Source organism: Clupea harengus, chromosome 6 (assembly GCF_900700415.2).
Source record: "Clupea harengus chromosome 6, Ch_v2.0.2, whole genome shotgun sequence".
In the NCBI taxonomy this organism is placed as follows: domain Eukaryota; kingdom Metazoa; phylum Chordata; class Actinopteri; order Clupeiformes; family Clupeidae; genus Clupea; species Clupea harengus.
In genome coordinates this window covers 31,004,471-31,027,230 of record NC_045157.1, presented here as the reverse complement: position 1 = coordinate 31,027,230, position 22,760 = coordinate 31,004,471, and the positions used below count along the sequence as shown (strand labels likewise).

Sequence of the window (22,760 nt, the reverse complement as noted above, 5' to 3'; positions counted from 1 at the left end):
TGGCTACAGATTTTTAGCTGTTTGTCCCAGAAAACCAGTTGGATGTAACATTGTTATTGATACTACTACCAATTTCCAAGTAACTTTTTATTAAAAAAAAACTGTAGAAAAAAATAGTGTCCAAACAACTCTCTGCACTGAAAAAAAACCTATTTATTTTAAAACTTTCAATATTATTTCCGGAAATATCACAGCACTGACCCAGCACTGCTTAAGGTTACCAATGACCTTTTAAGGGCAGCTGAAGACGTGCTCAGTCCTCGTACTCCTGAACCTTTGCCCAACCTTTGACGATCGATCACAGCATCCCGATTCTGATTCTGTTAGACACTATGGGTTTGACAAACTCCACGGGAAACTGTCCTGGCAACAACTGGTTTATCGTTAGAAATTATATAATCATGCCAACTTTAGAAATGTAGGTCCTCCAAAATTAAAATGCAAAGTTGAACAGATACGAGGCTTCGGCCCACCACCTAATAGGACCGCACGTCCCTGGTTCCATGTAGCACTCATCAGCTATTAAATTAAGCTTCTATTTCTTACAGTCGTGTCAATTATATTAAGTCCAACTAGTTTAGCTTTAAATGTTTTTTTTTTTAAATTATAAGGTTACTTTTTACTTTTATACTTTAAGTAAATTTTAGAGCCTGTACTTTTTTACTTTTACTTGAGTAAAGAGGTTAAGTCGATACTTCAACTTTTACCAGAGTATTTTTAAACTCCAGTATCAATTCTACTTGAGTAACGAATGTGTTTACTTTTGACACCACTGGTACGCGGGGAGAAAATGTCCGGGATAACGGAAAACTCTGCTCCGGCCACGCCCCCCTGTTCAACGGTTGACACACACACCTCCGCTACAGCCTGTAAAATGAATTTGCTCATCTTCCCAATTGCCTGCAAATAATGTTTTTTTAGTCTTCTTTTTTTTTTCAAGGGGGGGGGGGGGGGGTACGTAGCTGGAGATTGAATGTCTGAAGGGGTACGGGACTGTAAAAAGTTTGAGAACCACGTTATGGTCATACTATGCTCTGATTGGTTGTAGGTATATCCAATTGAGTGAAGAGGCTTTTTTTTTCCTGGTTCGGTTGAAACACGCCCCATAATCACAGCCCAATGGAGCAGTATCAGACTCATATTCTGACTAGAATTATAATGTTTATATATAGTAATATACCGGCCCCCCTCCGCAACTGCTAGTTTTTATGATAAATTCAGAGACCTATTACAACAATGTGATTCTAACAAGGAGATAATAATCTGTGACGACATCAATGCCAACTGGGTAGATACATCTTGAAGGAAATGTCTTAAACAGGTTACTGACAGCTTTAACTCAACTGGTTACTAATACTTCCTCCACCCAGATAGATTTAGCAACAGACAGCGACAAACTCGTATAATCTTATCACTGGACTGTCTGATCACAATTTGATCTTAATGTCGAGAAAAGTGAATGGTGTAAACCGTTCCATTAATGGTCCGACACAAACTTCCATGAGGATACCAAAGAACAAAAAAGACGATTTCAAGAATGCTATCCAGAAGATTAGTTGGGATGAGATACCTGATTCAAAGGATGTGAGCTTTACTAGCCAATGCTTTACTGAAAAAATACATAAGACGATCAAAGATTTCTCAAAAGAGTCAAGAAAGACACATAAAAGGAGTTCTCTGCCATGGATAAATGAAAATGTTATTCAAATGATGAGAGAAAGGGATCGAGCCCTTAAAACATCCCAGAAGTCCAAACGGATAACTGATTTTTACAGCATTAAGAAACAAGGTGACTTAAACTTAGAAAAGCCCAGGCAAATTATTTCCTTTAAATAATCGTAAATTCTAAAGGAGACTCTAAACAAATATGGCAACAAATAAAGAAATTAATTTGACAAAACAATTTCACACCAACAGTATGGTGGCATTTCTCCTAATCCAACGGTGCCCATATCAGTTATCAGTTATACCTTGAAAGGGTATCTGAAGAACAAGTAGAGAACATCATCGAATCATTCAAACCCAAAGAGTCAAAGGACATCTTTGAAATGGACTCTGCCATGGTTAAAGACCTTTGCCTGTTGTTAAAAAAGCCTCAGCAAGGCGCTGCTTGAATGAGCCTTTTGACTGAACGCTCTCTGACGCAGAATCCTGGCGCCAGGGAAACTGTGTTCTCGCGAGTTTTACTTGAACGTACGGGCGGGAGTTTGTATGTGAAGGGGCATTCACAGGCATATCATTCGTCTATTTACGTGGGCTAGCTGCAACCATACGGTACAGAAACGGAAATTTGACATCTGTTACGTTACTCAAACAGTAACACAACTTGAAATGGATTCCTTGGAGGATGTCTCCGCGCGTTTAATTCTGAGAAATGTCCTACAAACAGAGGAAGCTAAGACTCCAGTGAACCAAAGGTAAGTAATGTGGAATAGGCTAACGTTCGCTAGCAAACTTGCATTATCCAGTCAACAGATAACGATAAAGTTGAATTTGCTCCTCGTTAGAAAACTCTGCTTGCCTACAACATCAACTATTTGAGGCGTGAATTAAGGTAATGTAAAACGAATGTTTTTGACTTTCAGATTGACAAGGTCTCAAGCCCAGTCCGCCAAGACAAATCGAATGTCAACAAGGAAAATGGGGCGCGCATCTGGAGGTGGGACCCCTCTGGTTGCACTACGACACAAACTTAAGCAACAGCTACGTGAGGTGAGCACCATGACAAAAATAACTAAAGGGGCACATGGACAGCGCAGACCTTAGCCAATACCAAATGTTTGCCCTAAGCTTCTCTGCCTAGGACCGGCACTCTCTCTCCTCCTTCTCCTCCTCTCTCTGGCTCATCCTGTCCTCTGCATCTCGTTTCAGTGACACCTGACCAGCCCTGACTTTATCACATGATACCTGAACTTGAAGTTCCCACTCGACTGTGAAATGGCGTTACACTAAGGCAGCATGTTATGTGCAGCTACTGCTACTGCAGGGCTATCGCCCAATGGAAGAAACACAAATGTTTTTTGTTCTCGTGGCTTGAGGCCCTAAGCCATAAGACCCTGTTGGCCTAAAGATAGCTTGCACCGGTAGTGAGATCACGGCTATTTTGATGTCATATTGAAGCCAAGAAGTGCTGATCCAGATACTCAATTAGGCCAAAGAAGGCCAGGTTTAAGGATGCAATAAAAAACACAAGTGTTTTTCAGCTTCACAACTTAATTGCAAATGAATTTTCAACCTATTTATTTATTTACATAATTTAGGGTTAGCCAACATAATATACCATTGAAACACGGCTCTAATGGTTGCAGAAAATGGTGTACCGTTGCATATTTGGCTATGAAATGTTTCATACTGTGTGCTTTTTGTTGGTTACATATGTTTTTTTTTTAATATACTGTAGGCTGCTTTTTTTTTTTTATTTGGCGTGGGGCGCTCTGCACCTAAGTCTTTCTCTGAAAGGGAAAACATAACCTGAAAAACCTTTTTTGAGCATCCCTCAAAATGTTAATGTTTGTTTCCTTCACCCAGGGTGCATCGAGTTCCTCAGCCCGTCGCAGCAAGCTGAAGGAGGCATCACCTAAAAAGCCTCCGCTGCCACTTCTAGATGATCCGGGTGCTACACCTCGTGTTTTATTGAGAGGCATCATGCAAACACGTAAGGCTTAAGAATGGCAACAGTAATACAAAGATATCTTTGCTTAGATATGTATGCAAGTAATGTGTGTGTGAATGTGTAAGACAGAAGCCGAAAAACCCATGGTGTCAAACCAGCCAAGTGCAAAGAAGTTGAAGACATCACACGGCCCCGCCACAGAAGAAGTGAAGCTCCCCCCCACAGAGACCAGTCTTTATGATGACACTCAGAGGTAAGACACCACAGAGACCAGTCTTTATTAGACACCACAGAGACCAGTCTTTATTAGACACCACAGAGACCAGTCTTTATAATGACACTCAGAGGTAAGACACCACAGAGACCAGTCTTTATGATGACACTCAGAGGTAACACACCACACAGACCAGTCTTTATTAGACACCACAGAGACCAGTCTTTATAATGACACTCAGAGGTAACACACCACAGAGACCAGTCTTTATGATGACACTCAGAGGTAAGACTCCACAGAGACCAGTCTTTATGATGACACTCAGAGGTAAGACATCACAGAGACCAGTCTTTATGATGTCACTCAGAGGTAAGACATCACAGAGACCAGTCTTTATTAGACACCACAGAGACCAGTCTTTATTAGACACCACAGAGACCAGTCTTTATTAGACACCACAGAGACCAGTCTTTATTAGACACCACAGAGACCAGTCTTTATTAGACACCACAGAGACCAGTCTTTATTAGACACCACAGAGACCAGTCTTTATGATGACACTCAGAGGTAAGACACCACAGAGACCAGTCTTTATTAGACACCACAGAGACCAGTCTTTATAATGACACTCAGAGGTAAGACACCACAGAGACCAGTCTTTATGATGACACTCAGAGGTAACACACCACAGAGACCAGTCTTTATGATGACACTCAGAGGTGAGACACCACAGAGACCAGTCTTTATTAGACACCACAGAGACCAGTCTTTATGATGACACTCAGAGGTAAGACATCACACCCCTCCACAGAGACCAGTCTTTATTAGACTCCACAGAGACCAGTCTTTATTAGACTCCACAGAGACCAGTCTTTATTAGACACCACAGAGACCAGTCTTTATGATGACACTCAGAGGTAAGACATCACACCCCTCCACAGAGACCAGTCTTTATTAGACTCCACAGAGACCAGTCTTTATTAGACTCCACAGAGACCAGTCTTTATTAGACTCCACAGAGACCAGTCTTTATTAGACACCACAGAGACCAGTCTTTATTAGACTCCACAGAGACCAGTCTTTATAATGACACTCAGATGTAAGACAATTATTGTAGCTAGAGCGATCAGACAGAGCAGTCCGATTATGAATGTCAGTCAGTGAATAATGACCCCTTTTTGAAGGCCTTTGATGTGGTAGCTGGATAGGCCTTGCCTTTAGCCGAGATTAGTGATTAGAGCCAGGTGACCTCACAGTTTCACTTCTGGGCATTACTAGCAGCTAGGCCTGGGTGAAAAAAACATAGAAATACATACTGCCATAGACATTTCAACAATAATGATAAGATCATAAAATTGATACATAGTTAGTTAGATACAGTGCCCCCTTTCATTGTATTATATTGAATCATGGTTGATTTTTTTTTTTTTTTTTTTTTTTTTTATAACTCTGATTGGCAGAAAAGGTTTGCCAGATGGCATCATTTTGGCCATCAGACTAGATGCTATGTTTGGCATTTTAATGCGAATCTTGGCCTCGTAATGACCCAATAACTACCACAGATTTACAGTACTGTTATTAGGGGCCGAGCACAAATGATTGTATTCTGAGATTGATTTCAAATCCATCTTTTACATACATGTATTCCAAAAGCTGCCCATCCCTGGTGTATTCACTTATCAACGTTTCTGATGAGGACCACCTAAAGTGATCTACATAACCAGGACCGCTTCAACTTAAGCCGTCTGACTTGTGAAACTCCACATCAGATATTATACACTCACCTGTAACATAACCATACTGATTTGTGAAACCTTTGACAAGTGACCAAATTACCTCTTATGCAAAATTGAGTACAGTATTAAGACAGTGAAAACTCATATCATCCCATCAATTGTAGAGGTACTGCATAGGCTTAAATTAATCAATCTGATTTGTGCAAGTGTAGAGAAGTTGCTAAAGTTATCTGTTTCAGTCCCAGAGCTGTGTTCTGCTTAGACCACTGCCTTCCATACACAAAAAAACTAAAGTAACCATAGATGCAAACCTATCGTTTATTACAATGCATACAGAATTTAGCCTGCGTTATGGAATTAAAACAAATAAAAAGAGTGGTTAAACTCAACCATTTATACAGCCTTAAAATGATCCATGATTATTAGTATTCAAAAAGTTTATTCTTATATAACAAAATAGTTGCCAGATATTTGCCCCATTTTTGAGATCTGACAAACGGGGATGGACAGCTTTTTTTTTTTTTTTTTTTTTTTTTTTACCTTCTAGGGAAATACTATTTGCTTGATGGGAAATGTCTTAGATTTCAAATTGTTTTGTGTTCCCTTTTACTGTTCTGTAGGGGTCACATTGTTTAGACTTAATTGTCCACTAAGGGGTATTAGCTTTGGGCGCATAGTCAAAGTCAGTTTATTGGCACAAACAACACACACGTGCATTTTAGGGTGGACACACACACACACACACACACACACACACGCATGCCGAGGTCGCAGTGAATTTTCCTCCAGGACCCCAGGAGCAATGGGCAGCCTTTATGGCGCCCGGGGACCAAGTCAAGTGATCTGTCCGTCTTGGTCAGGGACGGACAGGAGAGTGTTCTGTTCTTCTGCATGTTTTTCTGTTGGGGTTCTTAGTAGAGGAAACCCCCTGTGAACACGGGGAGAACATGCAAACTCCACACAGAAAGGCCCGGGAGATAGCCCACCTGAGCACTGAAGGTCTGGGGAGAACCTGCCCCCAGTACCAACAGCGCCCCATGCAGGAATCGAAACCCAGGACCTTCTTGTTGTGAGGCGGCAGTGCAGTGCCACTAAAAACACTAAGCATACACTAGTATAGGAAGACATTATGTTGGTGTAGACTAGACCTTGTTTTGTAGTAACAGCTGGAGCCACCTGTCAGGTAGATACACTGCCTATGACCTTCCCTCTCCTGAGGCCTCAAGTGCTACTACAATTACTGACAGATGTATAGCACACAGCACAACTACTCATACTGCACATACAATGGATGTGTATACCAATCATGTCTTGAGTGCAGTGTTGAGGGCATCCATTGATGGGGTTGTAAAAGAGTTTTCAAGTGTTGAATAAAAAACGTGTGGTGTCTGCAACTATCTTTGCTTCCTATCTTATGATTGTTTCTTTGCGTATTATTTGGACTGTGTGGTGTTGTCTGCAAAAGCTTTTCTTCCAGGTGGATGTTGGATGACATTGGAGTTGATTTTAAGCTTGTCTTTAACAGAGATCCAGAGGCCCAATCTGAGCTGGACTTGTCAAACGTTACTTTGGAGGTGATGCAGCCTGTCACAAAGGGATTGAGCCGCAAAAGAGACCCGCCCCCAATGAGTGTGTCCTGTTTTGAGAGACAGCTTGAGCATCTGACGGGTAGATACAAAATACATCACAAACAGCACATCCTAGCAGGTGTTTAGGTACATCATTTGCATTTTGTGTGTAATGTAGTTTCTGCATCAGTTGTGATTCCAAATTGACCAGACACATTGGCATGCAATGTACAAATCGGACATCTTTTCTGAAATCTTCTCACTCATTGCAGCATTCACTGGCAGGAAGAAACACTTCCGGGGACTCTGATCGTATACCCTAGCACCAAGGATGTTCTTTAACTCTTCAACCACTATGCTAAATGTTGAGAAAAATGAATATCAGACTTTTAGATCTTCAAATGTCAAAACGAGTATTGGTTTTAAAAATCCTATATTGGTCAGACTGCAGAACAGATAACCATGGATTAATGATAAGATTCACACCCTAAAGCCTTTTGTGCAGGAGAAAAGCACACAAGTGGAAAAACTAAACTAAACGATTTTAATCACCAAATCAAATGCTCTCCAAATTCAGAGAGACGTTTAAAAATATGTATTATACACTCTTCAGAATGTTCCCAAATGTTCCGTTGATTTGAATGGGCCACCGCAACGTTCGCCGGTCTGTTATTTCTGTATGATGACCGCTGCGGAAAATGAATGGCCGCTGTCATTGGCAACGGGTTTTATGCCTCTAATTCACATCTTTAATATCATTCCACAAGTAGTCCGGTCATTTAACGGAACGGAACGTCATTGTAACTTGAAGTCATCAAGTAAAGCCCAATTTATGGTCATCCGTTTACGGAGACACGGAGAGCCCTCTCCAAGCACCTCTCCGTGGCCTGACGTGCACCTCCCACATTTTTTTAACTAACCGTCTCCGTCAATCCGTCAATACATCGCTGTTAAACTTGTGGGTAGTAGCATGACCTGTCAAGTCCTGTTCGTCCCGGGCGGGATTTATTTTTCGATAATGACCGCCGGACTATACATTATCCCTTACATATACTATATAACTCTGGTTGGTGTACAGCCCTAGGTCTTCTCGATCGTCTGTAAATTATCTTATTGCTCTTAATTCTGTTATTAAAGTTTAAGGAAAGAGTACAGAACACGGGACAAAAAATGATGTTTTTCTTTTTTATCGGTACACTGAAGAGTGCTGAAAAACAAGACAGTCGTGGGAAAAACAGGACATCTAGTCACCCTACTCTAAAGGGAACACCAATTTATCAATGCAGTCACTTTTATTTGAGGTGCACATGGGCATAGTTGCTTTAACTGTGAAAAATAGTTGGAACAAAAGGTTTTCTTCTATGCGTTTGCAGTTTGCACAAATTACGACATTAGTTTTGTTTTTCCTTCTTCCATCCTAAATTGCAATGTTCCTTAAGGCTCTATTTTAGGACCAGTTTTAGGATGTCCTTATATACTCCTTCTTAAATATAATACTTCTCTTCACTCCAATGCTGATGACACCCAGGATTATATGTCTGTCAAACCCGAGGGGCTTAATAAATTGGCTACCTTGCATAAGTACATAGGTGAAGTCAATGATTCGGTGGCTCAAACCCTTTTGCAGTTAAATCCTAACAAAACTGAAATAGTTGTGTTTGGTCCTAATAACTTAGCCTTTTTTAGGGTCCTTAAGATCATTCTCTTCCAAAAACCTATTTTGTATTTATTTATTTATTTTTCACATTTGGCCTTTCACCACCAGACTCAAACTGATCCAGACCTGCATTTACCATCTATGTGTCATGAAAGGAAAATATTGCTCTTATTTTAGAGATGTTCCAGAGAGGATTATTCACACTCTAATTTCTTTGTGACTTGACTACTAGAATACTCTGTCTAGGTGTTTAAATCAATGTAGCATTGCTCAGCTTCAGGTGGTGCAGGACTCCTTAAGCATAAAGCAAAATACTCCTATTTAAACTTCACGGCACAGGCTTCAAGGTTCTGCTGTTTACTCATAAAGCACTGCATGGCACCAGAATATATGTACACACATGCGCGCGCGCGCACGCGCGCACACACACACACACACACACACACACACACACACACACACTTCTGCTGTTTACTCATAACGCACTGCATGGCACCAGAATATATGTACACACATGCACACACACACACTTCTGCTGTTTACTCATAACGCACTGCATGGCACCAGAATATATGCACACACACACACACTTCTGCTGTTTACTCATAACGCACTGCATGGCACCAGAATATATGCACACACACACACTTCTGCTGTTTACTCATAACGCACTGCTTGGCACCAGAATATATGTACACACATGCACACACACACACACACACTTCTGCTGTTTACTCATAACGCACTGCATGGCACCAGAATATATACACACACACACACACACACACACACACACACACTTCTGCTGTTTACTCATAACGCACTGCTTGGCACCAGAATATATGTCAGAGCTTCTCCACTCCTATAATATTATACATATTACATATAATATTATACACATTCCCTTAGGACTGCTCAGCTGTCTTAATCAAAGTCTGCCAGCTGTTCCAGAGTCCAGATCCAAGTCCAAGGGTGTCCATTCATTTGCAGTTCTGGCTCCTAAACTCTGGGACTTCATATCCCTAAAAACACATTTTTATAATCTGCCCTTATTTCCAGATCTCTGTTATTTAATTATTTTATTGACTGCATTACTTAATTTTAACTCTTACATCAGTTTATATATCCAATATGTTCTCGTATATATTCAATTCATTCTAGTTCTATTTACATATATTCTGATTTCATAACAATGAATGTAAACTAAATGTATTTAGTTTTGTTTCCATTCTGTATGCATTATGTAAAGAACTTTGGGTTACTGCTAGTCTGGATGCCAGACGAACTTAGCCCCGCCAACAACATTTTTGATCGGGAAATTCGGTCTGGTGTCGCTCCGTTGGGGAGAAACTATCTCCTCACAAAAATCTGTGAGGAGATTAGATAGACCAATCAAATTGTCAGGGCGGGCTTTATACGATGATGGACAGATGATCAACCGTAACGTAATCAACCACGTCACCAAAGAGCTTTTGGAGTGAATTCGTTTCAACAAACATGGCTGCCGTTGGAGAGCTAACATGTGGAGATTCAAGTCTGTTTTAAAAGACATTGACAGCACATTCATTTTGAAAGAAGAACATAGAAACGCGATCAAGGCATTTGTCGATCGAAAAGATGTTTTTGCCGTCCTTCCTACGGGATCCGGTAAAAGTTTAATCAATGTATCAGCTGCCCCCATGGTCTACGTTATGGTCATACTACGTTGCTCTGATTGGTTCTAGATATATCCAATTGAGCGAAGAGGCATTTTTTTCCCTGGTTCGGTTGAAACACGCCCCATAATCACAGCCCAACGGAGCGGTATCAGACTCATATTCTGACTAGAATTATGAGTATGACATCGTCAGGCTAGGTTACTGCCAGAAAGGAGCCATATATAATATTATTATTATTATTATTATTATTATTATTATTATTATTGTTATATCTTCTGTTCCTGGAGATGAAAGCCATTCTAGCACAACTGCTTAAGGGGTGTTGACCCTGAATCTTTAAAGTCTGACTGTTCTCAGTGATCTGCTAATGCTATGTATATTTGCTATATGTTATTCTTATTACTGCGTCACCTTTTATTTCCCTTTGTTTGCAGAAGAAGCAGAAGCAGAAGCAGAGCCTGATGTATTGCAGGATTCCTCTGCCTCAAACAGGTAGAAATAATCCCTTTCATGATGCACACTCAGAGCCGCTGGAGGATGATATGACATTGGGATGTTCCTTTTAAGTCTTTCAGTGATGGAAAAATCCTAAAATCATATTTACGAAGGGTGTTTTTTTCTTAGACTCTTTTCTCTTAACTTGGCTAATGGCACAATGATCAGGTGCAACTAATAAAGTCCAGATTTATGAATGGTGATTATCCAAGCAGTGTTTAAATGTTAGTCATCTGTGACTGTCGTGGCAGTTGGCATAATGGCTGCACGACAAGAACATCATCAATGGCTGTCTACGGGGATTGTGAAAATCTGCCGATAGGAGCAATCCTCGAAGAAATTGAAGACAAAAATTTCCAAAGAATCATTTTGCTGTCTTCTGAATCTTATAAGATTTATGAAATGATGAAATGAATACAATTGATAAATGATGAAATTATAAAATGTCTTGTTTGCTACGTGCAAATGGTACATTTGAAAGCCTGGAACGTACAAGTCTGTCTAATCAAGACAATGCAGCAGGTGATTCATTTCTAATCATCGTGCAATTAGCCAAGTTAGAGGTTGCCAGCTAAACACGTACTGATCGTCGTACATAAATTACAATCATCATCACTGTTTATCTGGGCGTTAGGGCGTGTCCCTAAATTTCCCTCGGGATTAATAAAGTATCCATCTATCTATCTATCTAGAAGCTATGTTTAACAAGTGTTTGAGGCTTAGACCAGACAAACGCAAGCTAAAGACCCATACTAAGTATGGCCCATAGACTAAAACAAAATGAGAAAAGTCTAAACCCTGCTTTATCTTACCTCTGGGGTCTGTGAGGAATGCTGTGAAAACGAACTTTCCATTGTTATACACTTTTATACAAATGTGTTTCTATACAAGAAATGCACCGTCCATTGTTCAAGAAGTAGTGCACTGAATTTCTTTTTTTCTTTTTTTACTGTTGAATGTATAGTTACTACGTCACTTAGGAGATAAACAGAGTGAACTGAACCTCATTCCCCAATATTGAGTGTGTAGTGCCTTTTGGTTATACTCCACTGAGGTCCGTGAGATACAAGAACATCTCTTTCAAAGTTCCTTTATATTAGAGTGCAGGCCTACAATAACCCTGATTTTTGTGCCTGATATTGGAATACATTTCTTTCTGTGTTGGTGCTGAGCACTGGTGCCTTTGAATAGGGTAATTCAGCTCTAGATTTGGAGCTGGGTCCATTGTGATGTATAGTGATGTCAGAATGCACTGGAAGGGGAGGAAACAACATTGCATTTTTCATTTATCTTGGTACCTGTAGCTACCTAAAGTGAAATGAACAGATTTTTCTTTAATTGCGATTAGTGACTTTATGTTGGTTACTTTCTTTTTTACATTATTGTCTTTATTTAAAGGTCTTTATATGTCTGAACATTAGTCTGAATTAATTTCCTTTTAATTTAGTCTTATACTTGAGGTTTCATGCACATTATTTGTGGTATTATTTGCCTCTTCCAATCTCGCTTTTTTCCTCTCTGTTGTAGTTCGCTCAGTCTTACTCTAAAGACACCGGCCATTCTTGCGAGCTCTAAGAGAAGCCAATTCCAGCGAAAACCAACCAATCTGAAACTGGTCACTGAGGAGGTGTTTGATGAAGCTCTACAAGTCCGTTTGCAAAAATATTCAGGTTTGTGTGTTAGTAAACATATGTTATTAAATCTGCAGGGTTTGCTATGGATATTATGTCAAGCATTCGAGCGATCTTGATCAAGGCAGTCATTCACATTTGGAGAGTGTTTTTGAGTGTTTGTTCCTTCCCCCATTTCCCATCGTCACCTCTGGTCCTTTCTGTGTCCTGCAGAGCCATCTGAGTCACTAGCAAGCAGAATGGAAGGAGATTCCTCCTGGCAAGGATTCACTCTTGGCTTGTCTGATGTCACTGTTCCCGACCTCACCACTGATATAATAATGAGCAACACTGCGCTCTACCCCCGACCAGAAACAGCCGACAATGTGAAAGAGTTGCAGGCAAATCCCTCTCAGAAAGAGGAGTTTAAAGATCTAAACCAACGGACTGGAATCAGAGAAGTGAGCAGTACACATCCTGAAGAGATGGTTCCTGAGACCCAGGAAGAGGAGTTTAAAGATCTAAACCAACGGACTGGAATCAGAGAAGTGAGCAGTACACATCCTGAAGAGATGGTTCCTGAGACCCAGGAAGAGGAGTTTAAAGATCTAAACCAACGGACTGGAATCAGAGAAGTGAGCAGTACACATCCTGAAGAGATGGTTCCTGAGACCCAGGAGGAGGATGAGTTTGTGTCTAGGACAGCATCTCAGACTGCAGATATGGATTACATAGAACCTGTGAAGGGAGAGTCCGAAGAAATAACTGCGCCTGGATCTGCAGAAGAAATAGCTGCGCCTGGATCTGCAGAAGAAATAATTGAGCCTGGATCTGCAGAAGAAATAATTGAGCCTGGATCTGCAGAGGAAATAACTGCGCCTGGATCTGCAGAAGAAATAATAGAGGATGGATCTGCAGAGGAAATAATTGAGCCTGGATCTGCAGAAGACATAATTGAGGATGGATCTGCAGAAGAAATAATTGAGCCTGGATCTGCAGAAGAACAATTAAGTGAGGATGGATCTGCAGAAGAAATAATTGAGCCTGGATCTGCAGAAGAACAATTAAGTGAGGATGGATCTGCGGAAGAACAAATGACTGAGGATGGATCTGCAGAAGAAATAATTGAGGATGGATCTGCAGAAGAAATAATTGAGCCTGGATCTGCAGAAGAACAATTAAGTGAGGATGGATCTGCAGAAGAACAAATGACTGGGGTTTTTCCTCAAGACGAGGAGATGGAAACCTCCCAGCCCCTAGAGCAGGTCGTTGGCTGTAGTGCTCACCCATCTGAACATGGAGTCAGGCCTGCAGTGTCTGCACAGACACAGGAATGCCACCGCATGTTTGAGCCCGGAACAGAAGAAGGTAACAGATTCATTATATTCACTGAGGTTGGACCAGATGTATATTGGATATATTCACTGAGGTTGGACCAGATGTATATTGGATATATTCCCTGAGGTTGGACCAGATGTATATTGGTTAAAATGTATATCTATCTGGCTTGTTCGTAGCAAGAGGAAATAGAAATGGTTTATAGTGTTAAATCTAATCCACAGGTTTTATTTATGAATGATTACACATTTCTCAATACCAAAAGTGGTAGCAGCAAAGCTTATTTCCCTACCGTGTATGCAAAGAAACGTGTTCATGATTTGACATCGGCTCATTTTGGGGCAGTACACTCACCACGGCACACTCGGCAGATTTCAGGACAACCTCCAAGCTCTCTGGCCCGCATAGGGTAGGAACTAAGCGGAGAGAGGGTGGCTTCTTTTACCAGAGGAACACAAGGGGCCAGATGGACCATATACCTGAATAATGGAAGCCAGGTATCTAGGTGGTGGCTACTCTGTAGGCAAGTATTTGCAACATAGGCAACATAGTGTTAGAGAAGGTAAAGACATGAGCGGGGCCTGTGAGAGGAGTTGAGCTGCATATTGAGTCAGACAGGGCTGGATGTTCTTTTTTTATTTCAGATTTATATTTGGGCTTTTTAGCTTTTATTTGGACAGGAAGTGAAGTGGAAGGAGTGAAGAGGTGGGGAGAGGATTGTGAAACGACAGCAAGCCGGAATCGAACCCGTGTCCCTGCGGGCATTGAACCCGTGTCCCTGCGGGCATTGAACCGGTGTCCCCGCGGGCATTGGACCTGTGTCCCCGCGGGCATTGGACCTGTGTCCCTGCGGGCATTGTAGCCCCCCTCCCCGGGCTTGATGTCCTTTATGTCTATCTTATGTCCACTTGGTTCAATATAACAAACATGAGTGGAAGAAAGAAATAGATAAGGCATTATCAACTCAGTCTTTGAGAGTTTGAGCTGAAAGGTGGAAGAAAAGTAGAGCTATCTAGTTAATTTAAATAGAGTTACCAGGTACCACTTTAGTTTTGACACGGTAAACCATGGAATCCTCTACGCTGTCCCTGTCTAGTTTGGGGTAAACACAGTTTTTGGGGGAAATTGTTGTATTATGCATAATAATTAATTTCTCACTGTTGTTGTATTCTCACAAAACAAAACGGTCTGTCAAATACTTAAAACTATACCTAGGTTGTCATTTTCATAGCAATGATGATAGAGCCCATCCAATAGAGCCCATCCAATAGAGCCCATCCAATAGATCCCATCCAATGAGAATAGATCCCATCCAATGAGAATAGATCCCATCCAATGAGAATAGATCCCATCCAATGAGAATAGAGCCCATCCAATGAGAATAGATCCCATCAAATAGAGCCCATCCAATGAGAATAGATCCCATCAAATAGAGCCCATCCAATGATGATAGAGCCCATCCAATGAGAATAGAGCCCATCCAATAGAGCCCATCCAATGATAAGAGAAGCCAAGAGGTGTAGTCAAGAGGGGACCAAGAGCGGAGGCTTGATACTCCCCAGTAGAGAGGTCCTGCAGTAGTCTTAGATGTCGGTACCTGCCATGACACTTTAAACTATCACCATGTGATGTACACTTTATCAGAAATGCCCAGATTAGAGAGTGTGGATAGTGGATAGTACTTAACTTGCACTTACATTCCTGCACTTTTTTTCTAATTCTTATGTAAAATAGTATTTATTGTTACACTAGGTCTCTATTGCTCGTAGCTTGACTGTTCTCTCCCTTGTACGTCGCTTTGGACAAAAGCGTCTGCTAAAGCAGTGGTCCCCAACCACCGGGCCGCGGCCCGGTACCGGTCCGTGAGCCATTTCCTACCGGGCCGCAAAGAAAGAATACATTATTTATATAATTTCCGTTGTATTAATTATTAGAGTCTGAAAGGTGTTTTATTTTGAAAAACGATCGGATTTTCCCCGACGTAACATTCGCCTGTGCCTCTTGATACGTCAAGACGCTTGTCTCAATCACGTGATACGTTACTCAAAAAATAAACCCGCAAACTAGCGAAAATGAGTAACAAACGTCCTTGGAGAGATTCTTTGCGAAGGGGAAAGGGCCTGAAGAGACGTGTGCACAATCCACAGACTCCACAGCAACGCGAAATCAACTTCAGACTGATCAAACTCATGTCAAAGCGGACCTAACTTCACCAGTGCAGAGGTGGAGGTATACTGTAATGTAGATGTGTCCATTCTATTCCAATATGGCTATATCCACGCGATTGAGTTTAATGCTTATTTAGTTATTCACTTACATTTGCAGTGTTCGTGTAGTGCTTTTTTAGAACATTAGAATCATGAATTTAAATGTGAAACGTAATTGTTAATGATTAAAATATTCTCATATTTTTTATTTTTATAATTATTTAAATCCAAGGATGTCTGTAGAATCGACGTGAACGCAATCGCCAACGGTTTCTCACAAATTAAGCCCTTAAGAACAATCTGGCTGATTCACCACTGCTATTTAGCGTTCTTAAATTCTGGTCCAAGTTAAAAAGGAATCCCAGATGAGAGAACTTTCATGAATGCCAGAATTGTCCCTGCAGTTACTTTTATACACGGAGGCGTACGTGCAACTCGCGTTCAAATGATAACTCCATTTTAATTTGTGGATCAGAAATGAAACTGTGTATTTGATTTGTTTGTGTCAGTCCAACCCTTTGTATTTCGCCACAGAGGGAGCTTTCACTAAACAGTCATAGGTCCCCGACGTTTTTTTTTTCTCCCTCTGTCACATCGCGCGCCCCCCGCCCCCCACTTTGAGAACCACTGCTTTATAGCATAAAGTACAAGTCAGTACAATGGTGAGTTGTATTTTTCATGCACTTTAAACATTCGTTTTTATGCCGGTCGCGTTATTTTATTTTTGCTGTATTTATCTGCCGGTCCGTGAAAATAATGCCTACATTAAACCGGTCCGTGGTGCAAAAAAGGTTGGGGACCCCTGTGCTAAATGACTAAATGTAAAATGGGTAGTAGGATTTGGTGGCTCACCGTGTCAAAGGCTACTGGTTCAGCAATATATGAGCCCATGTCTGAGCGCTGGCTCTTGTTGCCCTAAGAACATCCCAGTCCTAGACACCAGAGCAGGTTGGGCAGATGACCACTGTTCATGAAGTTTGGATAGAAAAGAAAGAAGAGGGACTAAATGTAGCGTTCTTGGACTGTGGGGTTGCCTGAGTCTTTTGAAATGAAGTGGGAAGAGTGAAGGACTCTCAACAGACATTCTCTCTCTCTGACATTCTCTTGTTAGTGGGTCTGACATTCTTGCATTAAAGTTAGCTAGCTACAGTCATTTTGGAGGTTTATTTATTTGTTTTGTTTTTAAAACCACCTATGTTTTAAGTGGAAAGTGGATTTTTCGACTTGCCTTCTTAGCCATGCTTTCTGACCATTGCTTACTGTTTGGAGTTTATTGTTGTGGTTCTAGGCTGAATAATATCTTTAGTTTCTGCACTGAGTTAATAAGGTATTTCCTTTCAAAGATAATGCTGAATTGGAATCGGAAACTGGAAGTCAATCTGATCATGCATTGGCTCCTGACTCTGATCATCCATTGGCTCCTGACTCTGATCATCCATTGGCTCCTGACTCTGATCATCCATTGGCTCCTGACTCTGCCCTGCCTTACATGCCGTCGCCGAGGTATGATGAGGAGGAAGAGGAGGATGACGAGGAGGAAGAAGACTTTCAAGGTTAGATGCATTCCACAATCGTTTGAACTGGTGAAATCTAAAGGGTATAATGGGAGCGTCATGGTTTGTTCCAATCAAACACTGACAACACTTGCACCTTCTTGAAATGGGTTTCGAACTCCTTTTTTCTCAAATGCTGCCATTTCCTGCGTTTAGCACAAAGCGCTGTGGTGACTGCATTTCAGTGTGTTGTCAATCAGAGCAGCTCTTTTTTCTTTTCTATGTCGTCACCGGCTGGAAAAGGCTCTTGGTTCTGAACATAGTGTTGAAGATATTTGTCCTGCAAGAGTGCTTTTCAGTTTTATCTATTTAAGTCCACGAGATGAAGGAAAAAGTAACAGTACATAGCCACGTACAAAAATGGAAAGAAGCAAGTAAGTAAATAAATAAATAAATAAGAACGAGTGAAAAATCCGAAATGCATCAACACAACTAGATTGAACACACTCAATGGAGGGTGGTGTTAGGGTTAGATTGAATTAAGTGCCAGTTCTTTCATTAGATTCTGATACAAACCAACCTATAAGATAGCTAGCTATAAAGTAGCCTGTTGCCTTCCTATCCGTTTGTGTTTTGGGGTTTTAAAGTACAATTACCACAAAGTACAAATGTGGATCATTCCAGTGATACACGTGAACCAATCTAGAGCTAGTTAGCCGTTACATTTTTGTCAATGGGATGATTGCTCAAATTGATATCTCCCCCTTTAAGAATATCTTTGGCCAAATCTGGTTCATACAGAGAACTATGTATGGGCTTTGAGAACATTTTGTTAATCGGATATAAATGTTTTGATTTGTTATTACAAGTCAATATTTTCAATTGATTTTATTCTGTTGTGGAAACACCATGTGGATGGAAGTATTTTTGTAAAATCTATGTTCTAAAAAGCTCCTCCAATTTCCACAGTATGCTACGCAAACTGTTCTAAGCCAATCAGAAAATCTATTGGCATTTCAATATGACTTGTCACTAAAATAGGATGACTGTTTTTTGCACATATCTTGGTTGAAGTTTCATGCCTCTACTTGAAAGACCTATTTCTTGCATGGTTTAGGTCATTATTCATCATTTGACAAGTCTAGTCAATAAACTGGGCTTTAAACACATTTATGCCAGAATCTCTCAATCGACTAGGGCATTTTCATGAAGGTTTAGGTCTCAAGCGGCCATGTCTCAAAACTATGAGTTGAAACTTTGCTGTGGCGGGTCACATATATTATATCCCAGATCTTGACAAACACTGATACAACCATTTCAACATTATGTGCTGATATTATTGATATTGCTGATAGAGTGGGTAGTGACTGTCATGGTCAAATTCTAGACGGTTAGGGTTCCAGTTTCAAATCTCATTAATGATGACTGCGCTTTGGCTGATATTGGACGGTATTTAACGTGATCCAGACGTATCCAACTGATTCAGACATTTGCGTTTCACATACAGCCCCTCCAGGTAATGTCTAGATAAGTTCAGGATTGCATGTCTTTCAGAGGATCAAGTCTGAAGTGGGGTCGTATTTCCTTTTTTATAAGGGTGCTGAGTAGGGCTGAATGATTAATTGCATTTGCGATTTAATCGCGATATGATAAAACGCGATTTTCTAACCGCAACGTTCGCAATTAAAAACGTGGTCTAAAAAAAAAAATGAGGATAAAATAAAGAAATCGCATATTAAATCATAATCGCAATATTGGGGGGGGGGGGGGAATCGCAATTCGATTATTTTCCCAAATCGTTCAGCCCTAGTGCTGAGGGAAACTTGATTGAAGATGGTCACCCTGTCTGCAGGACCTGCAGAAAGAGAATCAATGCAAAAGGGCTTCTAAAAAATGCTGCTTTAGCAAGCTTAAGAATTCTGGTCAGGCATGACCAGTGCTGAAAAATTATGGTGTTGGTTTTGGCTATGTTATTATTTGAATGTTCATAGTGTGCAATTTGGTTGGATTTCAGTATAAAACTAGGATTTCATTTTGTGTATAAGCAGAACATTTTCAACAATCCTGTGATCATACTGTATTTGAACAATACCGTGATGATTATGATCATCCAACATTTCATACCGTTCCATGTCTTACACTGACCTTTGATTAACTAATGTGATTTTACAAATAGTATATATTTTTGTGTGATATAGATACAGACTTCTAACTGTGTTTCTTAATGTGTGTAGAGTTGGGTCAACAAACCCCTGCTTTTGTGAAACAGAGGAAGGAGGAGCAGACGATTCTCCGGTCCGCCTCCCCAGTTTTGAGCACAGATCCCAGGTAAAGTCATCAATGAGACCACCAAAGAGTTGAGCACAGATCCCAGGTAAAGTCATCAATGAGACCACCAAAGAGTTGAGCACAGATCCCAGGTAAAGTCACCAAAGAGTTGAGCTGTAAAACTGCCAATATCTGGAAAGGGTCAGTGATAAATGTCGGACTGTTTTCCTGTACTGTTTTGAGATTAGGCCTTAACACATTGTTGACATTCATGACTTTAACTTTTAAAATAAATGGACATTAATACATGACATTAATAACTCTTTATTAACATTATCTAAGTAATCCGTGTTTTTGTTTCTCAGACCGGTTGCTGGTAAATCCAAGCCTCGCCAAGGAAGAAGACGTGCTGCTGATCCCACCCTTCCTAAGAGTTATGTTCAGAACATGTTCAAACACTTTGCCAAGACGCAAGTCTCCAAGGATGTCTATCCTGTGGTCAATGAGATGTAAGTATTTCACAGAGTACTAGTTTTCATTTTTATTGTCTGTTAGTTTGATTTATTTATTCATTTATTTTTACATCCATCTGGTCCTGTGACTTAATGTCCTCTAAATAATCAATCTGACCTAGCACAGAGATCAGTCTGCTATTCTTACTCAATCCAGTTTTTGTCAAATTCAGCAAATTGCTCCTCGTGGTGAGCAGTAAACAAACCTGTGTTTCGTACGCAATGAGGAAACAAATAATTTGCACAGGACCACGGAAAGTGTGATTTGAGGGAAAGGTTGTTATTTGAATTCAACAGCCCAGACTGTTCTTTAAAACGGCTCTATTCTGCAACTTGTAGGATAGCCTTTACAGGATTACAGGACTCTTTGCTCAGTAAACTTTCAAATAGCACAGGAATTAAGTGTCTTCTGAATATTCTTGAGAAAATCATTTTGTATGTGTTTCTAAGCCTGCAGAAGTATTTTAAGCGCGTGACTGAGGACTTGGAGGCGTTTGCAAGCCATGCTAAAAGGAGAACCATTGAGAAGGAGGATGTGGAGCTGCTGATGAGGAGGTCAGACACATGGAAACTTAGAGGATTTCCAAAAGATAAAAGCACCTGAATATAACTTGTGTTTTTTAATGATGGTTTTCTCTTCACAGGCAGGGATTCCTGACGGACCGTTCCCCGGTGAATGTTCTAATCGAGAAGTTCCTCCCTATGGAGTATCGGAAACTTCTCATTCCTATAGCAACCAGTGGCAACAAAGTTATTCCCAAACAATAGTGCTAAGGATTCCTGTTCACTTTGCCCTGTCTTTGTCTTTTTTCTGCACCTTTTACTTCGTTTTGCCCTTTGAATTTCTTTGTTTGTTATACATTTGTAATATATATTTGTAACATTTGTACGAGCCTAATAGGAAATATGATGTATTGACACCCCTTACCAACACTGTACCACACAAGGAAAATAAACAAATAAAAATAAAGATATAAAAAAAAAAAGTATTTTAATTCTTGATGGCAACTTGAAATATAGGGTAGTTATGCATTTTTAGTATGGTCCCTGGGTATCAAAGCCCTCTTCTATTTCCATATCACATTTAGCCACTGTGATGGCAGATGATGCTCTAAATTGCTTCTCTAAAAGCAATGCGGGCAGGCAGGAGACTTGAAGGGTTATCCCATTTCATAGGGAGATATTTCAACCCCTGGTCCTGTAACTTTTGAGGGGCACCCCAAAAATGCGGGGGCACGAACACAAAAAACCAAGAAATGGGATTGTGCCTAAACGTTGGCTAAACGTTCTCAGTTGGAATAAACGGATGCTTTCATCAGCAGAGTTCTTTACTCATTCCATCTACGATCAGCTAACTTGAACCAAGGAAACAACTTCGGCGTTTCATCAGACATTCGCCAAAAACGGCACTCTTTCACCATGCTATGTTTGTGTGTATTGTGTACATCGACCATATCTACATCTATGAATTCATCTGCCATGTTTCGGATTGTCTCCCCTCCCATCTCTACCCCTCTACCCGGCCGGCTCTAGACATATGGGCCGAGGTTCTGCTCAAGGTTTCTAACAGTTGTTCCTGTCGCCATGCAATTTTGTCCAATGTTCACCAAACTTCACATAGATGATGTTCAGACCAAGCCTCACAGAAGTCATCACATTTCTGATTTCTTAAAATGTTCATCCATCACAGCCAATCAAAATTGGTGACTCTTTGAAATTTGGCACACTGATTGGGGACAGTAACATGAACAACTTTCATGTCTGTGCCTCAAACGCTGTAGTGCCTGAAGTTGGAGGTGTATAGATGTATATGGATTTTTTATTTTTTTAAGGCGCTTGTCCATCGTTCAAAATGTGCAACTCTTGATTTCTTGACACCAAACTTGGTATATGAACACAGGACCCATTCCTGAGGTTAGCCCAAACTTGGTATATGAACACAGGACCCATTCCTGAGGTTGGCCCAAAAATCTGTTATTTGACCCCTTGGGGCTGCTGCTCTCCCAATACCTTTTCATGTGTTGGCCTTGGCCTCAATATCTTTTATATATAGCAATATATTTCAACCACTTATACTACCATAGAATCATCTTAGCAACTGATATAAGTACCTTAGCAACACCCTAGCAACCACCTCAACTACCATACCAATTATAAATGTAAAAGCTTTTACATTGATTTCTGTAGATTTTACTTTTTAAATTGCATGGATAGCAATTTTGTCTTCAACACTGTACACTTTTTCTTTACAAGCACTAGTATATATTTTAGGTAATAACGGTTTTATTTAATATAATCTGATATGTTATCATTTTTGTTTAATTTTGGATAAAAGCATCAGCCAAATACTTAATCCTGACATAATTCTTACAGATATCAAATGAATAATGC

The 22,760-nt window shown here is 40.5% G+C and overlaps 1 protein-coding gene across 3 annotated transcripts; it reads left to right on the top strand.

Annotated features, from left to right (window-relative positions):
• Window positions 1-2,164: 2,164 nt before the first annotated feature.
• Window positions 2,165-21,344, top strand: cenpt (centromere protein T). 3 transcript variants are annotated; one of them, XM_031569752.2, is made up of 14 exons: window positions 2,165-2,417; window positions 2,586-2,712; window positions 3,529-3,655; window positions 3,743-3,866; window positions 7,089-7,231; window positions 10,881-10,938; window positions 12,469-12,611; window positions 12,786-12,983; window positions 13,071-13,919; window positions 17,440-17,649; window positions 19,824-19,917; window positions 20,223-20,366; window positions 20,820-20,924; window positions 21,014-21,344. In XM_031569752.2, exons 1-14 carry the CDS (start codon window positions 2,332-2,334, stop codon window positions 21,135-21,137), a joined length of 2,532 nt encoding a protein of 843 aa, XP_031425612.2. In that variant the 5' UTR covers window positions 2,165-2,331; the 3' UTR covers window positions 21,138-21,344. The 3 variants fall into 3 exon arrangements, with proteins under 3 accessions (XP_031425612.2, XP_012697825.3, XP_031425611.2); XM_031569751.2 differs by having other exon boundaries at window positions 2,172-2,417; window positions 12,786-13,654; window positions 13,739-13,919; XM_012842371.3 differs by having other exon boundaries at window positions 2,170-2,417; window positions 12,786-13,919.
• Window positions 21,345-22,760: the final 1,416 nt, after the last annotated feature.